The 17837-nt window shown below is 43.9% G+C and overlaps 7 protein-coding genes across 9 annotated transcripts; 5 read left to right on the top strand and 2 right to left on the bottom strand.

Moving 5' to 3' along the window:
* The first annotated feature begins 51 nt into the window (after nucleotides 1-51).
* Nucleotides 52-2089, top strand: LOC6612881 (prolyl 4-hydroxylase subunit alpha-2). Its single transcript, XM_002037337.2, has 7 exons — nucleotides 52-276; nucleotides 330-472; nucleotides 525-675; nucleotides 747-946; nucleotides 1006-1655; nucleotides 1717-1882; nucleotides 1943-2089. The coding sequence occupies exons 1-7, from the start codon at nucleotides 83-85 to the stop codon at nucleotides 2047-2049; spliced, it is 1611 nt and encodes a 536-aa protein (XP_002037373.2). The 5' UTR covers nucleotides 52-82; the 3' UTR covers nucleotides 2050-2089.
* Nucleotides 2087-4207, top strand: LOC6612880 (prolyl 4-hydroxylase subunit alpha-1). 2 transcript variants are annotated; one of them, XM_032722505.1, is made up of 7 exons: nucleotides 2087-2387; nucleotides 2447-2595; nucleotides 2709-2799; nucleotides 2859-3058; nucleotides 3121-3776; nucleotides 3832-3997; nucleotides 4056-4207. In XM_032722505.1, exons 1-7 carry the CDS (start codon nucleotides 2188-2190, stop codon nucleotides 4160-4162), a joined length of 1569 nt encoding a protein of 522 aa, XP_032578396.1. In that variant the 5' UTR covers nucleotides 2087-2187; the 3' UTR covers nucleotides 4163-4207. The 2 variants fall into 2 exon arrangements, with proteins under 2 accessions (XP_032578396.1, XP_002037372.1); XM_002037336.2 differs by having other exon boundaries at nucleotides 2089-2387; nucleotides 2649-2799.
* Nucleotides 4202-6408, bottom strand: LOC6612878 (prolyl 4-hydroxylase subunit alpha-1). The gene is given in 10 exon segments (XM_032722507.1): nucleotides 4202-4507; nucleotides 4558-4757; nucleotides 4815-4965; nucleotides 5016-5167; nucleotides 5214-5406; nucleotides 5409-5486; nucleotides 5591-5736; nucleotides 5791-5911; nucleotides 5969-6120; nucleotides 6171-6408. Coding segments are annotated over 10 exon segments (1662 nt in total). The 5' UTR covers nucleotides 6359-6408; the 3' UTR covers nucleotides 4202-4226.
* LOC6612877 (prolyl 4-hydroxylase subunit alpha-1) lies at nucleotides 6405-8410 on the bottom strand. Of its 2 annotated transcripts, XM_002037333.2 has the most exons (9): nucleotides 8211-8410; nucleotides 8025-8158; nucleotides 7824-7974; nucleotides 7571-7770; nucleotides 7390-7517; nucleotides 6899-7342; nucleotides 6805-6846; nucleotides 6582-6747; nucleotides 6408-6527 (listed from the first exon to the last, which is right to left on the bottom strand). In XM_002037333.2, the coding sequence occupies exons 1-9, from the start codon at nucleotides 8408-8410 to the stop codon at nucleotides 6463-6465; spliced, it is 1530 nt and encodes a 509-aa protein (XP_002037369.2). In that variant the 3' UTR covers nucleotides 6408-6462. The 2 variants fall into 2 exon arrangements, with proteins under 2 accessions (XP_032578397.1, XP_002037369.2); XM_032722506.1 differs by lacking the exon at nucleotides 8211-8410 and having other exon boundaries at nucleotides 6405-6527; nucleotides 7824-7924; nucleotides 8021-8049.
* Nucleotides 8411-8747: 337 nt separating this feature from the next.
* Nucleotides 8748-10749, top strand: LOC6612876 (prolyl 4-hydroxylase subunit alpha-2). The gene is made up of 6 exons (XM_002037332.2): nucleotides 8748-8934; nucleotides 8992-9661; nucleotides 9715-10164; nucleotides 10226-10285; nucleotides 10344-10509; nucleotides 10570-10749. The coding sequence occupies exons 1-6, from the start codon at nucleotides 8765-8767 to the stop codon at nucleotides 10665-10667; spliced, it is 1614 nt and encodes a 537-aa protein (XP_002037368.1). The 5' UTR covers nucleotides 8748-8764; the 3' UTR covers nucleotides 10668-10749.
* A 124-nt stretch (nucleotides 10750-10873) lies between these two features.
* LOC6612875 (prolyl 4-hydroxylase subunit alpha-1) lies at nucleotides 10874-13448 on the top strand. The gene is made up of 6 exons (XM_032722402.1): nucleotides 10874-11511; nucleotides 11578-11768; nucleotides 11838-11992; nucleotides 12131-12556; nucleotides 12635-12809; nucleotides 13164-13448. Exons 1-6 carry the CDS (start codon nucleotides 11021-11023, stop codon nucleotides 13184-13186), a joined length of 1461 nt encoding a protein of 486 aa, XP_032578293.1. The 5' UTR covers nucleotides 10874-11020; the 3' UTR covers nucleotides 13187-13448.
* Nucleotides 13449-14079: 631 nt separating this feature from the next.
* LOC6612874 (prolyl 4-hydroxylase subunit alpha-1) lies at nucleotides 14080-17690 on the top strand. Its single transcript, XM_002037330.2, has 8 exons — nucleotides 14080-14383; nucleotides 15248-15402; nucleotides 15461-15608; nucleotides 16134-16345; nucleotides 16420-16568; nucleotides 16628-17131; nucleotides 17194-17359; nucleotides 17569-17690. Exons 1-8 carry the CDS (start codon nucleotides 14205-14207, stop codon nucleotides 17667-17669), a joined length of 1614 nt encoding a protein of 537 aa, XP_002037366.1. The 5' UTR covers nucleotides 14080-14204; the 3' UTR covers nucleotides 17670-17690.
* Nucleotides 17691-17837: the final 147 nt, after the last annotated feature.

The following is a 17837-nucleotide window of genomic DNA, read 5'->3' as shown; positions in this document are numbered from 1 at the left end:
GCGTACCTAATGGCCGAATAAATGAAGTTTCTGTGAAGTTGTACTATATATAGCCAGATATAAGATTGTTGTGAGATGCAGAATGCCGGTTCTCAAACATTTATTTGTGGTTATATTTTTCTTAAGTCTCAGCATGAGTCAAATTGAGGATACCCAGCCGCGCTTTGCAAGATCTGTGGTGAATATGGATGACCTTCTGAACATGGAAGACCATTTGGTCTCTAAATTGGAAGGCTACACCGAAAAATTGTCCCAGAAAGCAAAAACCATCAGATGGTGAGTCAAATTGGACAGCATTTTTTAAAAGGACTTATAAGGCTTACTTAAAGGGGAATTCAACAGATGAGGGAACAGCTCGAAAAGAGAAAAATGGAGCAGTTTTTCGATTTATTTAACAGGTACTCCTTCATTCGTCACATGCAGGCGGATTGGTTGATGTGGAAACGATATTTAGATAAACCCGTGATTCTCGGTTCGTCATTATGTTATAATATGTTCAATCTATAATGCTGTCTTTTCTGTAGATGAGTTGAATTATAGAAAGGTGGAAAATTTGAGGATGCCACAGGAACTTGACTTGTTTGACGCATCTGAAGCTATAAGAAGAATGCAAGCCACTTACGGGATGTTATCCAATGACATAGCCAAGGGTTTCCTAGATGGAGTTCAGTACAAGTATGTAGAAGAACCTGTTCCTTTTCTTCCTGGATTAAGTTATTAAGTTATTTAAACGATTTTAATCCAAGTTCAACACTGGCACCCATTGATTGCCTTGCAATGGGCCGACACTTAATGAATCAATCGCGATGGACAATTGCCGAACAATGGATTCTGGCAGGGATTAAAGCACATGATCGGAAAGGTCCTCAAACAGAAATGATGTTACTGAGGCGACCGACAAAAGCTGAACTCTTTAGAACACTGGGTAAAGTGCGGTTTGAAAGGAGTAAGTTAAAAAAAAGGCGAACTATGCTTTTTTTAGTAATAAATTTTTGTTGATTATAGGAAATACAGAAGGAGCCGTGAAAGCTTATGAAGATGCTCTCAAGCAATCGCCCCATGATCAGGAAATATTCCAAGAGTATCAAAACTTGAAGAGAAGAGTTCTTACATTATCACCAAGTGAACCGATGCGAGAGGAACCCAATGATGACATCGAGAAAATGGAGCTGCCGCCTTGCTGCAGTGGTCGTTGTGAAGGGCCCCGAAAACTCAAGAGACTATATTGTGTGTATAATTGTGTAACTGCTCCTTTTCTGCGACTGGCCCCCATCAAAACGGAGATTCTCTCGATTGACCCCTTCGTGATTCTTTTTCACGACATGGTCTCCCCCACTGAGGGTGCTCTTATTAGATCTTCCAGTAAAAATCAGATCCTTCCTTCCGAAACAGTCAACGCCGCAAACGAGTTTGAAGTCGCCAAGTTCCGCACTTCAAAGTCAGTTTGGTTTGACAGTGATGCAAATGAGGCGACTTTAAAGCTTACTCAACGTTTGGGTGAAGCAACTGGCTTGGATATGAAACATTCCGAGCCTTTTCAGGTCATCAACTATGGAATTGGAGGCGTCTTTGAAAGCCATTTTGACACGTCCCTCGCGGACGAGGACCGATTCGTTAACGGATATATTGACAGACTCGCTACAACACTTTTTTATGTCAGTCCTTCGTTTGACGCAAACGGTTTTCTTATAATCTTAGCGATTCTTCCAATTCCAGCTAAATGATGTGCCACAAGGCGGGGCCACCCATTTTCCTGGTCTAAATATCACGGTCTTTCCAAAGTTTGGAACTGTACTCATGTGGTACAATCTGCACACGGAGGGTTTGCTGCATGTCCGAACCATGCACACCGGCTGCCCAGTTATTGTGGGCTCCAAATGGGGTTAGTAGAGTCTTCATTTCTGGATCTTATTGTGTTCTATAAGCTTCATTATCCCCACAGTTGTCAGCAAGTGGATAGACGACAAAGGTCAAGAGTTCAGAAGGCCCTGCCTAAGATCGCGCTTAGACTCAAAATATTTGTCATCAATAGAGAAGATTATTATCTAGCCTTTGCTATTAAAGTGTATACCCTTTGTTTAACGAACTATAGAACAAGGTGAAACTAATGGGCGCATCAATATGATTACGACATGATTCGGTACACACCGTTTTATTTCTCCGGCTTGATGCACAGTGGGTTTGAAAATGCTGTTCTGGAGATTGGTGCTCCTGGGAATGCTCTTTCTGTCCCTGAGTTTTGGCCAGTTGCGGGAGAACGATGCCCAACAGCGCTTTTCACGATCTGTGGTGAATATGGATGATATGCTGAACCTAGAGGACGATCTTGTCTCAAATGTAGAAAAGCTGGCGGAAGCGCTCTCCCGAAAAGCCAAAACCATCAAATGGTGAGTAAAGAGTAGGTCCAAACAATCAAGGATTTCTTAATGCAATGCAAGCTCTGAAGGGGTGTCTTCAAGATGATGAAAAGGCGACAGGAGTATAAGTCGTCTAGGGAACTTTTTGCCAATCCGATTGACACCTTTTCCCTCATTCGTCACATGCAGTCGGACTGGTTGATGTGGCTAAAGTACTTGGAAATGCCTGTTGGCCAAGGTTAGATAAATAGTTTGAGATATTCCCTACTACTTAAGAGTCTCTTTGCACAGAAGAATTGGCCGTTCTGGACTCAAGAATGCCTTTATTGCCAAAGTACTTTGACTTTATAGATGCCGCTGAAGGAATTCGAAAAATGCAGGCGACATACCAGATGTATTCCGCAGATATAGCCAATGGCTTACTTGATGGAGTGCAATACAAGTAGGTTATAAGGTCACCCTAATCAAAGGGGAGTTTTTACTTAATTTAATTACTTAAAGCTCTTCCCTAAAACCGATCGATTGCCTCGCAATTGGTCTTCATCTGATGAATAACTCGCGTTGGTATGCTGCCGAGCAATGGATAGGTGCTAGCATTGAAGCCTATGATCAGAAAAGTTCTCAGACCGAGATGGAGTTATTGAGGGGACCAAAAATGGCTGACCTGTGCAGAGTACTGGGTCAAGTTCAAATGAAGCAGAGTGAGTAGGAAGTGTATACCAGAGGTTATTTGTGTTGGGCATGAGACTTATGTTGATTGTAGGAAATCATGAGGGTGCTCTTCAAGCCTATCAGGTTGCCCTTAAACTCTCACCTCATGACCCAGAAATATATGAGGAGTATCGGATCCTGGAAAAAAGGGATCTTACGTTGTCAGATATCGAACCGATGGAGCAGGATGAGGACAACTCCCACGAAAGATTGGTTCTTCCGCCCTGTTGCAGTGGACGCTGTGCAGTTCCACGAAATCTGAATAGTCTATATTGTGTATATAACCATGTAACCTCCCCATTTCTGCAACTGGCCCCTATCAAAACGGAGATTCTCTCGGTTGATCCCTTCGTAGTGCTCCTCCATGATATGATCTCCCAAAAGGAGAGTACTCTCATCAGAAATTCGAGCAAGGAACACATGTTGCCGTCCGCCACAACTGACCCAGATGCATCCGATACCGAAACTCAAGTCGACACATACCGCACCTCAAAGTCTGTTTGGTATAGCAGTGACTTCAACGATACGACCAAGAAGATAACCGAGCGCTTGGGAGATGCGACTGGGCTGGACATGAACTTTACGGAGTTCTATCAGGTCATCAACTATGGGCTAGGGGGTTTCTTTGAGACGCATTTGGACATGTTGCTGTCGGAGAAAAACAGGTTCAATGGAACCAGAGATCGTATTGCCACCACACTGTTCTATGTTGGTATCCTGAGTTTTGAAAAGTGCCTTGTTAAGAATAATTTCTTCTCTCCAGCTTAATGAAGTTCGCCAGGGCGGCGGCACGTACTTCCCTCGACTAAATCTCACGGTATTCCCACAGCCAGGATCGGCCCTCTTCTGGTATAACTTGGACACGAAGGGTAACGATCACATGGACTCCCTGCACACCGGCTGCCCAGTCATCGTGGGTTCCAAATGGGGTTCGTAGACTTGGAGCTCAGATTGGTTATGTAACCATGAACATTTTTCGCTCCACAGTTATGAGCAAGTGGATAAATGATATGGGACAGGAGTTTACAAGGCCCTGTATCGATTCAAGTTCAAGCTCAAAAGAGGTTTTATCAGCTGAGCGGCTTATAATTTGATTTATTTCTTAATTTTTATTCCATAATAATAAAAGGTTGGTAAAACAGAAAGTATATACTATTGTTATTCGTGGTAGAGTGTCACCAATGGATCAATAAAGAGCACTTCCGCTTTGATTGGTGCGAGCAGAGAATAGAAAGTTCTTATTTTGGTATCATAGAAGCAGTTGAGACTTGCGTTTTTTCGGAGCCTATATTTATTACTTTCCACATTTAATTCCGTGCTTCTGGGCGGATCGAGCAGAATATGATAGCTCAAACGCTTTTGCATCCTGACCAACTGTGCATGGCGTGGATTTGACTTTAGAGCAAACTCAACCGTTTCGAGCGCCAGAGACCAATTTTCTAGGAAGTGATTGAAAATTAAATTACTCATTGCAAATGAACCCACTTACGCTGTTTCACATAGACTTCAGCTAATTTCAAGTATAAATCAGCAACATTCAAGTTCAGAGACGGATCAATTGGATCCCGATAAGTTGAACTATCTAACATGGATATAGCCACCTTTAGCCACTCCTTGGACTCGTTATAGTCTTTCATTTCCCTACTGTGATCCGACAACGCAATGTAATCGCGGAGAGACATCAAGTTCCTGTTGCAAATAATTTATATGTATAAATATTCTAATTTTAAAGCACTCGAAATATACTTAGTCTGAATGCCTAAGATTACACCGTTTGCGATATCTCGCGGTGGCATTTGATAGGCGTTTATTATTTTGGAAATGCCTTGGCATACTTCTGAGATATCATTTTTGGTAGGTAAGTACTCCTTGATAGACATTAGAGATGCCAGTTCATCTGCAATAGTGTTTAACTTAAAGGCGCTCAACAAGCGGTCCTCTTATTACCTTTTCCTGTATCTTCCTGTACGAAGAGCTGCCAGTGTGTCCAGTCCGATTGCATATGATGTATTAATGAGTAACTCGCCACTGGACTAGATGCAATGGCCAACTTGTCTCGTTCAAACTGAATATGATATGTGGCCAAGTCGAAAAGCACTCTGAAGAATATTGATTAGACCTTAACTACCGAACTACTTAACTTACTCGTCGATTATTTTCAACTTCGTTTCCAGCGCGTGTATATAGTTTTCTAAATATTTCACTACATTTTCTTGAATCTTTAAGATATTTATCAATTTGAATTTTGATAAAGAATGCCGATTTTCAGCGTTTGAATAAGACAAGTCCACCATGGTTAGTCCAACTAAAAGTATACAGGCGGACTTCATGACCACAATTTCATCTGATGATTGCTAAAATACCTGAAATGTGTTTTTGCAATCATTGCTGCTGCATTTGTTTCCTTATAACCCAAAGCTAAAACATTTAAGCAAGGCGAATCGATTTTATTTGTACACATATTTAATCTCCATTTCTTCTTTTCCTTACTTTGGTAGAAAGATCCTCCACATGACTCTCACTAACAGGGCTTAGAACTTCATAAAGATCCTTTTCTTGGAGACTCAGGTTTTTATAACCATTTAAGGTGACATTTAGCCAGTTCTCAGCATCCGTATAGTTTTTCTTGTCGTATGCATGCAGAGCGATTTGCAGGGACTCCAAAGGACTATTAAACTAAAGAAAGTAAAGACAACAAATTTGATAAAGATTTGTACCATACCTAAGTTCAAAATTTCCCTGAGTTTCGTTCTTATGGGAATCCATTGCAGCTTTAATGGAATTCGTATATTCATCTTTCGTTGGCATCTCGCTCCTCATCTCTTGAATCTCGAATATATACTCTAGTGAGCAGGTTATTGCCTTTCTGTTGACAGAAGGATATTCATTAGGATAGTTACCTGTGGCTAAGGGCTTTTCCATTAGCTTTCTCCAAGCTGGCCAATCAAAGTGCAAGTGGTGTAGTAAAGAGAAGCTATTAAGGGGATTGCCTAGATACACTTCAGGATCTTTTCCCACATTAGCTAGCTCAGATCTTCGATCATCTATATAACTGCACAACGAAAAGTGTTGAAGATTTTTACATATTTTTCAACTATTTACCGATTTAAGGTACTAATGTGATCCTGAAGGTCTTCCGAGTAGCCCTGTAATTGCGTCTTGAATCGGGAATCGAGATCTAAATAAGCTTTCATCTTTGTAGCGCAGGCCCATTTGGGTATAATGAAAACAACCAAAACAGCCGAAAATCCAAGAGCGCTCCACATGACTGAAGTAGGAAAATAATACATTACTTCGATCCAAAACTGAAGTCAACCGTAGCGTGACAAACTAAATAGTGAAACCTCTCTCAATTATATTTCCACCTTTTTTATAGTTTTTATTATTCAATATTCTAAATGCTTGTCAGACATGGCCTCCTAAAAATTTGTTCCCTTTCATTTATCCACTTGGTCATGACTGCAAAAATAAATTATTTATAATGAGCACATGGATTTGTCTATACTATATTACCCCATCTAGAACCCACTACTGTGGGACAAGCTGAGTGGGCTGTTCTATTATCACCTTCACCCTTGTGATCAAGATTGTACCACAGAAGTGCTGAGCCCTTCTTGGGGAGCACAGAGAGTCCGAGTTTCGGGAATATTGTGGCCCCACCTTGGGGAACGTCACTCAACTTCGGATGATTGGGGAGGATTACAAAAACATTCACCCTTAAACATGTATTACTTACATAAAACACGGCTGTGGCGATGCGATCCGAAAAGTTGTCCAACTGGGGAAGATACAAATTTATCAGGGAAGCCAACTTTGGAACATGGTCTTACTTCTGCTTCTCCTAAAAAGTCTAAGTGGATTCCGTAGAACCCGCCTATTCCGTAGTTCAAAACCTGAAAAGGGTCCGTGTCGTGGATCTCGAAATTGGTCATGTCCTGTGTCAGTTGCGACAATCTCTGGATCAGTTTGCTATTCTCAACTAGCCATGTGCCCGTGGTGGTGCGATCGGGGTCCTCTGTATAGTTTCCGTCCTTACTCACGGTAACGGCTCGTACAAGTCTACCCTTAGCCATATTCCTAATGCTGACAATGTCCTTGTCAGAAACTACATCATGAAAGAGCACCATGTAGGGATCGAGGGACAGTAGTTCCATCTTCAGAGGGGCCAATCGAAGGAAATACGAAGCTGTGGTGTTGTACAAGCAATAAAGCTTCGTGGTAGGTCGGCATTCCGAACTGCAGCATTTCTTATAAACTCCTTTGGACTTCTCCTTCTAAATCAGAAAGAGTTGAGTAATAGTTGTGTAATACAATTTCTTACCTTTTTCGCTGACTCCTTGCCAATACGAATATTAATCTTTAGCCGAGAAAGGGCTCTTTGCAGACTGACCTTTTCCGGCCAATTCCTAATAGCGAGTTGCAGCTCACTCATGGCCAAAAATCGAAGGCCTGTAGAACTTTATGGTCACAGCAAAAACTATAGCTAATGCTTAAAATCCTACCTAGGTTATCTTGGATCTCCACGAAAAGCTCGTAGAAATCGACCAAGGGCATTCCGAGTTGGGAATAGATATATTCGATTTCTTCATCTGCCTCGTACATCTTCAAACCCACCATCAACCACTCCTTGGCACGAATAAAGTCCTTATTTTTGACCATGTGCCTGGCAATCGTAATACACTGCATTCCATCCAGCGATGTACTTGGGAAATAACATCACGATTAAATGGAAAGCTATGCCTATTTAAGTCTTACTTGTGATGGATGTCCTGAAGAACTCCCTTGGCCATTTCGGCAGTTGGGAGTGAATAAGTCCACTGAATGAGTCTCAATCCTCTGATGGCCTCCTCAATGTCCTGTAATGTTGGCATTTGCGGTGCAATGGCAATTATATCATTAACAAGAGCTAGAAAATCGGAATAAGTTAAATCACTCCTTTGCACTAATATTACCTACTCTCCCATGGCTGCTCCTCCATAAACCACATCCAGTTTAGGTAATCGGAGTACAAGCGGCGAGTGATCCGAAAATGTTTAATAGGATCTTCGGAAAGTTTCTTGTCTCGATCGTTATCAGTCATATTCAAGTAGCTTTAGTGATAAGAAATAATAAATAATCTCTTAAGTTACAGTTTTCACTTACTATTCTATTGTGTCCACTCTTTGCTGCAGTGCATTTGCAAACTTCTGTAAGATATTCAGCAGGTAGTGCTCATAGTCGATGAGTTTACCCATGTCGTATATCGATATGGCATAATTATTTTCCAATATTGTCGTTTTTCTATGACTCTTGACTAAAACTAGTAAGTACAAAATGGCTAGTGAAATGAGTAGCTTCGGCATCTCGTGGTCAACTGAGCGAGAAAACCCGGAATATAGTATATTTATCGCTTTCAGGTGGGGAAATCCATTTTTTATGCTCTGATTTTACTTAATTTTCCAAGACAGATGAAAGATGAAAACTTTTAACAATAATATGTTTTAGTTCTTTGTATATTGATAGAGAGGTCGCAAGCGTGTTACTCTCTGTTTTCTTAGCGGATCCTCATCGGGAACCTCTACTTTTTGTATTAGAAATGCCGAAAAATACCCAACTGTGTCAATGTTTGTTTAGCTACACTCATGGCAGACAGACCGTCACCGAAATTGTCTATCTGGAATCCAGATCAGTCTTAAATGGGACACTGAACAGTCAAAATGTTCCGGCTAAGTATTATTTTACCATTAGTCTGCGTATTCTCAGTCAACGGAGATTACTACTCGGCTATAAGTGAGCTGGAAAGACTACTCGACGTGGAGGCCTTTATAGTAGAAAAGTTCGATGAATATCTTGAAAGGGCTCATCGAGAACAGGAGAACTTGAAAAGGTGCTTCTAATTAGAATATCTTTTAATCAATATAAAAATGTTTATTTTGCATCAAAGATTTTTAGATCAGATAGCCGAGCAGCAAAATGATCGTGGCGATCTCGAGGAATACTTCGGCAATCCCATCAATGCCTTTATCACCATTAAACGCCTCGTTCATGATTGGAAGTTTAATGTATTTGATCCTTTGTTCGACTCCAGTAATTTTGAGACCTACAAGAACAACCTAAGTGATTCGCTCGAGAAGATCAACTTCAAAGGACCCACTCAAGAGGATCTACACGGAGCCACCCGCGCTCTTCTTCGGCTGCAGAATATCTACCAACTAAACACGGACCACCTAGCTTCTGGCGTTCTGCTTCCCGGCGAGATGAATCCACTGGGCACCTCGTTGAGTGCAAGTGACTGTTTTGAGCTGGGCAAGAATCTCTGCCAGATTAAGGAGTACTCTTACGGATCCGAGTGGCTATTGGAGGCCAGAAAACGATTGCACGGTAAACCATTAGGTTTTATATCACCCAATGTGAGCGATGTCGAGATACTGGAGCACCTTTCACCCGCCTTCAATGGTTTGGGAAATCTAAAATTAGCACATAAATTAAATAATGAAATATTGGATAAGAAGCCTGATCATGAGGATGCTCTCAAGAACAAGATACTGTACGAAGGCCAATTGGCTAGGGAGCGAAGTTTTGTTCCTAGAGAGCAAGCGGAACTGCCTCAAAAAGTAAGTACACTCCTTGCTAAAAATGTATAATTCACTCTAACCCATTTCATAAGGAGCTAAAGGAGAGCTACAAGCTATATACACAAGTTTGTCGAGGAGAACTCCATCAATCTCCTCGGGAGCAGCGGAATTTGAGATGCTGGCTCTCCCACCAGGGAGTTCTCTACTATCATCTTTCACCTTTCAAAATCGAACAATTAAATATCGACCCTTATGTCGCCTACGTTCACGAGGTTCTGTGGGACAGCGAGATAGATACGATCATTGAGCACGGCAAAGGTAATATGGAGCGTTCAAAGGTGGGTCAAATCGAGAACTCCACCACAACTGAGGTCCGGATAAGTCGAAACACCTGGCTATGGTACGATGCGAATCCTTGGCTTTCCAAGATTAAACAGCGCCTGGAGGATGTCACCGGACTAAGCACAGAAAGTGCGGAGCCCCTGCAGCTGGTCAACTACGGAATTGGGGGACAGTATGAGCCGCACTTTGACTTCGTGGAGGTGAGCTTATCCAGCATGTGAGACGACACAGAGCTTCCACAATTTTCTGTACATCTTTCAGGACGATGGTAAAACGGTTTTCAGCTGGAAGGGCAACCGCCTGCTGACTGCTCTTTTCTACGTAAGCCTTCTGCCATTAAATTCAAACACAACGTAAACCCCATCTTCTATTTCTTCAGCTAAATGATGTTGCTCTGGGAGGAGCCACAGCTTTTCCTTTCCTCCGATTGGCTGTTCCGCCGGTGAAGGGAAGTCTTTTAATCTGGTACAATCTGCACAGTTCTACCCACAAGGACTTTCGCACGAAGCATGCTGGTTGTCCGGTCCTCCAAGGATCAAAGTGGAGTAAGTAAAGCATAAACATTTTTAGCTATTGTTTCCGATGTGAGATATTTTATCTTTCAGTTTGCAATGAATGGTTCCATGTGGCTGCTCAGGAATTCAGACGACCTTGTGGCTTGAGCAGCGATGAGGGAAAGTTTTTGCATTTGAAGGACAAATAATAACCACAGTAAAATTATAATGTAATTCTTTCAAATAAATACTTGTATTAATCCAATAGATAACCTAAAAGCAATTGTATACTCACCACAAAGGTTAAATATCATTTGGTAGATAAACAAAGTTCAATCGAATGACTAAAAAACTAATCTCACCACTTTTCTAAGATATATGGGAAATGGGGGCCTTGGCCTCAGTTTAGCCCCACGATTCAAGCCGGTCAGTCGAGCGCTCTCCAGTCGATTCGAAAAACGATCTAATACATAATATAGAAAATATCTCTAGTCATTGACCCGAGGGCCAAGAGCAAAGTGAAGAACGACGAGACTGAAAAAAGGCCCGAAGACATCTAATTATGCAAATGCCGGTGGTTTTTAGTATTTTGTGGCTGCTTCAGGTGTTTCTGCTTGTGGGATCTGTTGCTGGAGCTAATTTCGCCAGGGGAGAGGAGCAACTGGAGGCTCTGCTGGACACCGAAACGCAGCTCATCGATGGGTTGCGTGATTATATCGAGCGATTGGAGCTTCAGCTGGAGGAGATCCGAAGGGAGACCTCCGCCATCGAAGAGATCCACAGTCAAGTGGATAGTGTGGAGGAGTACATGGGTAATCCACTAAATGTCTTTGGTATTCTCAAAAGGTTCCAGAGTGTGTGGCCCGGATTGGAGCAGAAGGCGAATGCCACTCTGGAGATAGGGTTCGGAGAAAGGTTGTCCAACAGGGAGTTAACCCTTCCCAGCGAGGAGGACTACGAGGAGTCCCTGAATCATCTGCTACATCTGCAATCCGTCTACGAATTGGACTCGAACAGCCTCTCCTTGGGCGTTGTGAATGGATTCAAATTGGGGTGAGCAAGCTGAAGCCCAGAAAATGGAAAAACCAAAGCAATCAAAAATTGTTTGCATAATTTCAGCTCCTCCATGTCCTGGGGCGACTGCCTGGAAGTGGCTCGCAAGTCGGACTTTCCTGTGGCCAAGTTCTGGCTAGAATCTGCTTTAGAGAAGCTGCCCTCCGCCTCCGAAAACTCCACGGAATCGCAGAGGGAACGGGAAAGCGGACGTGTGCACATCCTGGAGGCAACTCTCAACATTGAATACCGCGCTGGTAGGTTGGCCTAGGATTAAGTGCAATATCCCGGCCAGAATTCCAAATTTCGTTTCTTTTATTTTCCAGGGGAGCTTTCCCGAGCCCTGGCAACTGCCGAGGAGCTTCTACTGCTGCTACCAATGAACCAAGGCATTCAAAAGGCCAAAAGAAAGATTGAAAAAGCCATGACCAAGAACGAATTGCCCAAGGGAAGGGGCCGAAAGTCGAAGCCAAAGAAGCAAGTAAGTGGGTGAATCAGAGATGCAAAATCATTTTTAGCCGTAGGTAGTGTCAATTCAAGGAGCCAGGGAGTCAGATTTATTATTAAAGAATGATTAAATATTAGACTAACAACAAAAATTAATTATTATTTTACATAGAAATCCAAATCCACGGAGCAGCTGATCATTGAGGAGATTTGTCGCGGAGCAACACAGCAAGTCTCAACAGGAAGTCGCTTCAATCAATGCCAGTTGGATGGAAGTTCGCCCTGGTTGCTCCTCCAGCCCTCCAGGTTGGAGCCCATCAGTTCAGATCCATATATAGTTTTGCATCACGATGTATTGACGGCGAAGGAATCCGGTGAATTGCTGGAGCTTATAGATGAGGAGGATGCAAAAGGAGTTAGCTATCAATCGCTGAAGCTATCCAAACTGGCACAAAAGAAGCTTGGACGGATTAGTCGTCTTCTGGGACTTGAGAGTGGGGACCTAGATCCCTGGACCGGACGTCGCCATGGTCACGAGCACATCACCAAGTTGGAGGATAGCTCGGAGCTGCAGCATGTGGCACGTCTCATGTTGAACGTACGTGTTATCCAGCGCGGCCTAATTAAATGACTAATGTGTCGCTAATTAATTTCCGATCCATTCCCCGCGGCTTAGTTGCAGGCACCCGGAATGGGAGGAGCCGTGGTGTTTCCGCAGCTAGAGCTCGGCGTGAATGTCCCACGTGGCTCGCTGCTCCACTGGCGCACACGATCCGCCGGGGGCTCGTCATCCGAGTGGGACTACCGCAGTGGCCAGGCCATCTGTCCCGTGCTCCTGGGCGTCCAGTTGTGTAAGTTGCGGCGTGGATGGATTTCGCTTGCGTGCCGGGATTCAGTTTGCGGCCCAGTCGCACTTACCACATCCCAAAACAAGCTGTCATCGCTTGTCAGTCGAACGTGCTGCGAGATACCCTGTGGGGGGTATATTAGTTCTCCACAAAATATTCGTACAAAAATATTTTAATCGTCGTTGAAAGGAATATGAATCTTTTCATTGCCAACTCTTTCCAAGAACCACATAATTTGGCTTTATTATAAAAAACAGTCATTTCTTTGGAGACAAACTCTTTACAGGGTATCGCGTGGTCGACTATCACTTTCTCTTTGCTAATTTCCATTTTTATTCATCTCAATTTCGCATGCAGCCGCGTGGACAGGACTCAATTGACGTGGGCAGCGAGGCCTGATGGGTTTCCATGGTTTCCCGATCCGCGCGACATGTGCATTAATTGCCAGCTGGGGAATCAAATAAAGTTGACCTTGGGACTTGATTAAAAATCAGCCTTTTATTGCGTTATTTCCCGTTGGGAGTGCCCATCCGGCGGTGTGAATGGGCTGGGCAAACAAAGGCTGCCATCCATAATTGTTTGTTTGTTTGTTTGTCGTTAAGAGGAAGCCCGCTGCTGAAACACTGGTCCATAAAACAAGTGTGCTGGCCACCGCCTCTGAAGTCCGTAAATCAGCAAAGATTGCGGATCCCAGCAGTGTGAGTTATGATGGTCGATTCATTAACAAATCATTGCTCCAAATTGGCAGCCTGCGGGGGAATCATCCATAACAATCCATAAACAATAGACCGCCAGCCAATATGAACTGTCGCAACAGTCGGATGCGAAATGATAATCGGCCCTAGCTGCCGGAGCTGCTAAATAGTCGAACTGCAGTCTTAAATATCAAACAGCTAACTGCCAATTAGCCCGTATTAATATGCCTGGCTGGTCTAATCTCTAGCTAAAGACAATGGCCGATTCGAATCCGATCCGAATGCGAATCGAATTCAGAATTAAGAATTCGAAACGAGCTCGCCGGGCCGATAAGCATCAGTAAATCAGCGCAAAACAAGCCATAAAACACGCCGGGCCGAAGAGAAACCCGTACGCTCCTCTTGCCAACTTCTCCGCATCGGAACATGCACAGAACTGGCTAATAAAACAGTTTTCTTCAAATCATAGGCCACCGCAACTAGTTTCGCCATCGCACATGCGAAATTTATTCTCGCCGCCGGTTTGCTCTCCGCATCTCTGGGGATGTCTCAAATTGGATATCTCTCGAAGATGATCTTGGATCAGTTCGCCACGAGCCGCGAACATCGGCGGACTTGCAGATCTTCAAGAACGTACTGATTATCCGTAGCAAGGATATTTACTGGAACACTAAAGGATATATACGAGTAGTACAACCATACAATGCGTGGACTCACGTTACTGGTGGGACTGTTCTCCTTACTGGCTCAGGGATCCCTCGCCTCGGATTACTTTTCATCCATTACGGGTCTGGAGGATCTCTTGCATACGGAGCAGTATCTTACAAGGGAACTGAGGTCAAAGGTTAATACAATCAAAACTGCACTACAACACCTGGAGAGGTGAGTAGAACCATGAAATTTATCGATATAGTTCATTAAGGGGCCAATTTGAGGAGAGTTCAGGATAGACATATCCATTTGACTATTGATACAACAAATCGTATTCGCTTATGGATTATACAATAGCCTAACCTGATAGCAAAGTTAACCCGTATAAATGTTGTCAAGTCACGTCTTTGGCTGAATAGGATTAACACGTTAGCAACAACTTTTGAAACTGGATAACACTTGTGATATCGAAGCCTTTGAATTGACATCAGAATATTTAGGGATACACTCTGAGCCCCAATAAGAAGTGGACTTAGTTTTAGCGGGAACTCAATGGCCCATTAAAGGCCCACAATAGTTTTTGTTAGAACACGATTTTTGAAACAATGCTAATTTAATTACAGCCTTTGGTCGTAAGAAAATCCATTAAAGTTTTACTACCCTTTGAAAACTAGTTTACGTAGCCGCCGAATCACAAGGTGCCATACTTAATGTCTGCTATACATTTGCAAAGATTGTCATGCCAGTGACTTTGGCTAAGAGTTATCACAGATGTCCACCTGTCACCAATCTGGAGTAGTTAGCCTAATCTGCTGAGTATAGCCCCAGATATTTGATCATTTCTGACAGTTGGCCGGATCAGCGAATATTGGTTATCAGGTTTTGGCTTTGTGTTTGGCATTTCGCTTTCGTTTTATTTGATTTCGCCCCGTTGTTTCTTATCGCGGCGGTCATTAAAACTATTATGAATATAGAATCACACATAAATTAGAATTAATTAAGCCGAAATACGTGTATGGGCTACTATGACGACACGAGACTCATAAATCGAACAAACTGGTAGGCAACTCTAGTCCGAACTCGTTCAATCCGCAGCGAGCTGTCCTCCATCGAAAAGGAGCACACCATGGCCGCATCGGACACGGAGAACTACCTGACCAACCCGGTGAATGTGTACCGCCTGATGAAGCGCCTCCACACGGACTGGTCTCTGATGGAGGGACGAGTGCAGCTGATGGCTGAGGAGATGAGTGAGTGCACCCACCCCATGCTAGGATTACTGCTATTAAGATTTACCTTCTCACCCAGATTTCAATGCTACCAGAGAGTACGGCCTGAGCTACCCCAGTCAGGAGGACGTGGAGGGTTCTGCTCTGGCCCTCGTCCGCCTGCAGAGCACCTACAAGCTGGACGTGGCCCAAGTGGCCCAGGGCATCCTGAATGGCGTCAAATACGGGTGAGACCTCAAAGTGGGTTGGGTGGCGGAAGTGGATAAGCAATAACCAGCCAGGCTTAAAATACGTCTATCCCATCTAATCCCAGTTCAATCGAGTGGCTCCCCTTATTACTTAGCCCCAATCGAAATCACTCTAGCAGGTGTTTTGGGAAGTCTACCGACTATTAGATCGCGGAAAACTTAAATTTCAAGAACGTTTGAAATCGCAACTCTAAAGTTTCAATATTGCATTAAACATATATGTTAAAAATTGATTTTATTGATAATAATCAGAGCTATTTAATTAAAATTAATTGATTTAAATGAGCTTAGGTGAAAGAGGTGCTTCCGAATACTATAAATTAGGCATGTTTCCTGTTTATAATAATTTCTGACTAAATCAGCTCTTAATGCGTCAATGGAATTTTAATTTTGGAAAAAGCCCCCATGATCAGCATAGATTTTGAATAACTTATCCAACATTCAATTTAAGGGTATATTGTAGTTGAAAGAACCTATCAAAACTCTTCCAGCCTTTATTTTTAGCTCCGATATGAGCTGGCAGGATTGCTTCGAGCTGGGTCAACAACTCTTTGAAATGGAGGACTACAACAATACCAAGGTCTGGCTGCGGGAATCGATGGAACGCTTGCGACGTCAGACCAGCCACGCCTCCAGCCCCCTAGCGCCCACCAGCGGACCGAGTACGGTTACCCTCAACAAAATGGAGGCGACGGCCAAGAGTTTGTTCCAATTGGGTGAGCAAAAAAATAAAACCAGTGGGGATGGGGGAATTGGCCAGCATTCAGGATACTCATTCGGTCGATTTTAGGCGATTTCGACACGGCTTTCGAGCTGAGCCAGCGAGTCCTTCAGTTCGATCCCAAACGCATAAGGAACTGGCATCTCGGCGACAAGGGAACGGCGCCACGGGAGGACATCGAAGATGTGTATCTACCAAAGCACTCGGACTCCTACAGCGTAAGTCTAAGGTTACTTTGAAATAATGAGGAGCTAAATGTTTAATTCCATTCCCACAGCTATCGCAGGAGTTCGCCAAATACGAAAAGGTGTGCCGCGGTGAGGTGCATCCAATTGCTCGCCAGGAGTTGCGGTGTCGCTATAGCCGGGGAAACCATCCGTATCGCTTTCTGGCGCCACTGAAGCTGGAGGAGCACAGCCTGGATCCCTATGTGGCCACCTTCCACGACATGCTAAATCCCCGAAAGATCTCGCAGCTCCGGGAAATGGCTGTTCCCCGCATGCATCGCTCCACAGTGAATCCCCTGCCCGGCGGACAGCTCAAAAAGTCCGCTTTCCGGGTGAGCAAAAATGCGTGGCTGGCGTACGAGTCCCATCCCACTATGGTGGGCATGCTCCGTGACCTGAAGGACGCCACCGGGCTTGATACCACCTTTTGCGAGCAGCTCCAAGTGGCCAACTACGGTGTGGGTGGGCACTACGAGCCGCACTGGGATTTCTTCCGGGACCCCAATCATTATCCGGCGGAGGAGGGCAACCGCATTGCCACTGCCATATTTTATGTGAGTTCTTACATGGCCGTAATCCCTTACATGATTTAGTAAGAGCAATTATCTTATTACAGCTATCCGAAGTGGAGCAGGGCGGAGCCACCGCCTTTCCCTTCCTGGACATTGCCGTGAAGCCGCAGCTGGGCAACGTTCTCTTCTGGTACAACCTGCACCGCTCCCTAGACAAGGACTACCGCACCAAGCACGCCGGTTGTCCAGTGCTCAAGGGCAGCAAGTGGAGTAAGTAACCTGGAGGGAGTTGCTCCATGTCTTAAACTTTAACTATCCATATAACTAACTAACTAATTAGAACTTCAGTTTTCCGAGCACATACTAAAGCACACTAAATGTTAATTACATCTAACGCACTCATAAGTGAAGTGAGACCACCAGCTACCTCGAGTTGACATACACAATTAATGTGATTCATTTCCGCCCGATCTTTGCAGTTGGCAACGTGTGGATACACGAGGTGACCCAGACTTTCGCCCGACCCTGCGACGTTTTCCGGGATCACGATGTGTCACTGGAGTACGAGATAATCAAATAAAGATCGTGATAGTCAGGTTAACCTCAGCGTGTCTCTTTTTTGGCCTGAACAGACTCAGTGGGTTAAGGGGCTTGAGTGCTCGGCAGAGTCACTCCGAAGCACTCAAAACACTCAAAACAAACGAAGCGAACTGGCTTTGAGATGAGCCAAAAGCCAGTTGCGTATTCA

The sequence above is a fragment of the Drosophila sechellia genome, chromosome 3R (genome assembly GCF_004382195.2).
Source record: "Drosophila sechellia strain sech25 chromosome 3R, ASM438219v1, whole genome shotgun sequence".
Classification (NCBI taxonomy): Eukaryota; Metazoa; Arthropoda; class Insecta; order Diptera; family Drosophilidae; genus Drosophila; species Drosophila sechellia.
This window is presented reverse-complemented; position numbering and strand designations above follow the sequence as displayed.

What these genes read in the sequence shown, in the direction of transcription:
- LOC6612874 (XM_002037330.2), top strand. Translation starts at nt 14,205, where the DNA reads ATGCGTGGACTCACGTTACTGGTGGGACTGTTCTCCTTACTGGCTCAG. An exon ending in CTGAATGGCGTCAAATACGG is followed by an intron (nt 15,609 to 16,133) that starts GTGAGACCTCAA and finishes CTTTATTTTTAG; the next exon opens with CTCCGATATGAGCTGGCAGG. An exon ending in GCTCAAGGGCAGCAAGTGGA is followed by an intron (nt 17,360 to 17,568) that starts GTAAGTAACCTG and finishes CGATCTTTGCAG; the next exon opens with TTGGCAACGTGTGGATACAC.
- LOC6612880 (XM_002037336.2), top strand. Translation starts at nt 2,188, where the DNA reads ATGCTGTTCTGGAGATTGGTGCTCCTGGGAATGCTCTTTCTGTCCCTG. An exon ending in GGAAATGCCTGTTGGCCAAG is followed by an intron (nt 2,596 to 2,648) that starts GTTAGATAAATA and finishes CTCTTTGCACAG; the next exon opens with AAGAATTGGCCGTTCTGGAC. An exon ending in TCAAGTTCAAATGAAGCAGA is followed by an intron (nt 3,059 to 3,120) that starts GTGAGTAGGAAG and finishes TGTTGATTGTAG; the next exon opens with GAAATCATGAGGGTGCTCTT.
- LOC6612881 (XM_002037337.2), top strand. Translation starts at nt 83, where the DNA reads ATGCCGGTTCTCAAACATTTATTTGTGGTTATATTTTTCTTAAGTCTC. An exon ending in AGATAAACCCGTGATTCTCG is followed by an intron (nt 473 to 524) that starts GTTCGTCATTAT and finishes TCTTTTCTGTAG; the next exon opens with ATGAGTTGAATTATAGAAAG. An exon ending in CTAGATGGAGTTCAGTACAA is followed by an intron (nt 676 to 746) that starts GTATGTAGAAGA and finishes TTTTAATCCAAG; the next exon opens with TTCAACACTGGCACCCATTG.
- LOC6612877 (XM_002037333.2), bottom strand. Translation starts at nt 8,410, where the DNA reads ATGCCGAAGCTACTCATTTCACTAGCCATTTTGTACTTACTAGTTTTA. An exon ending in GGAGATCCAAGATAACCTAG is followed by an intron (nt 7,518 to 7,570) that starts GTAGGATTTTAA and finishes AAAGTTCTACAG; the next exon opens with GCCTTCGATTTTTGGCCATG. An exon ending in TCGCCACAGCCGTGTTTTAT is followed by an intron (nt 6,748 to 6,804) that starts GTAAGTAATACA and finishes AATCATCCGAAG; the next exon opens with TTGAGTGACGTTCCCCAAGG.
- LOC6612876 (XM_002037332.2), top strand. Translation starts at nt 8,765, where the DNA reads ATGTTCCGGCTAAGTATTATTTTACCATTAGTCTGCGTATTCTCAGTC. An exon ending in GAACAGGAGAACTTGAAAAG is followed by an intron (nt 8,935 to 8,991) that starts GTGCTTCTAATT and finishes TTTGCATCAAAG; the next exon opens with ATTTTTAGATCAGATAGCCG. An exon ending in CGCACTTTGACTTCGTGGAG is followed by an intron (nt 10,165 to 10,225) that starts GTGAGCTTATCC and finishes TACATCTTTCAG; the next exon opens with GACGATGGTAAAACGGTTTT.
- LOC6612875 (XM_032722402.1), top strand. Translation starts at nt 11,021, where the DNA reads ATGCAAATGCCGGTGGTTTTTAGTATTTTGTGGCTGCTTCAGGTGTTT. An exon ending in GTGAATGGATTCAAATTGGG is followed by an intron (nt 11,512 to 11,577) that starts GTGAGCAAGCTG and finishes GCATAATTTCAG; the next exon opens with CTCCTCCATGTCCTGGGGCG. An exon ending in TGGCACGTCTCATGTTGAAC is followed by an intron (nt 12,557 to 12,634) that starts GTACGTGTTATC and finishes CCCGCGGCTTAG; the next exon opens with TTGCAGGCACCCGGAATGGG.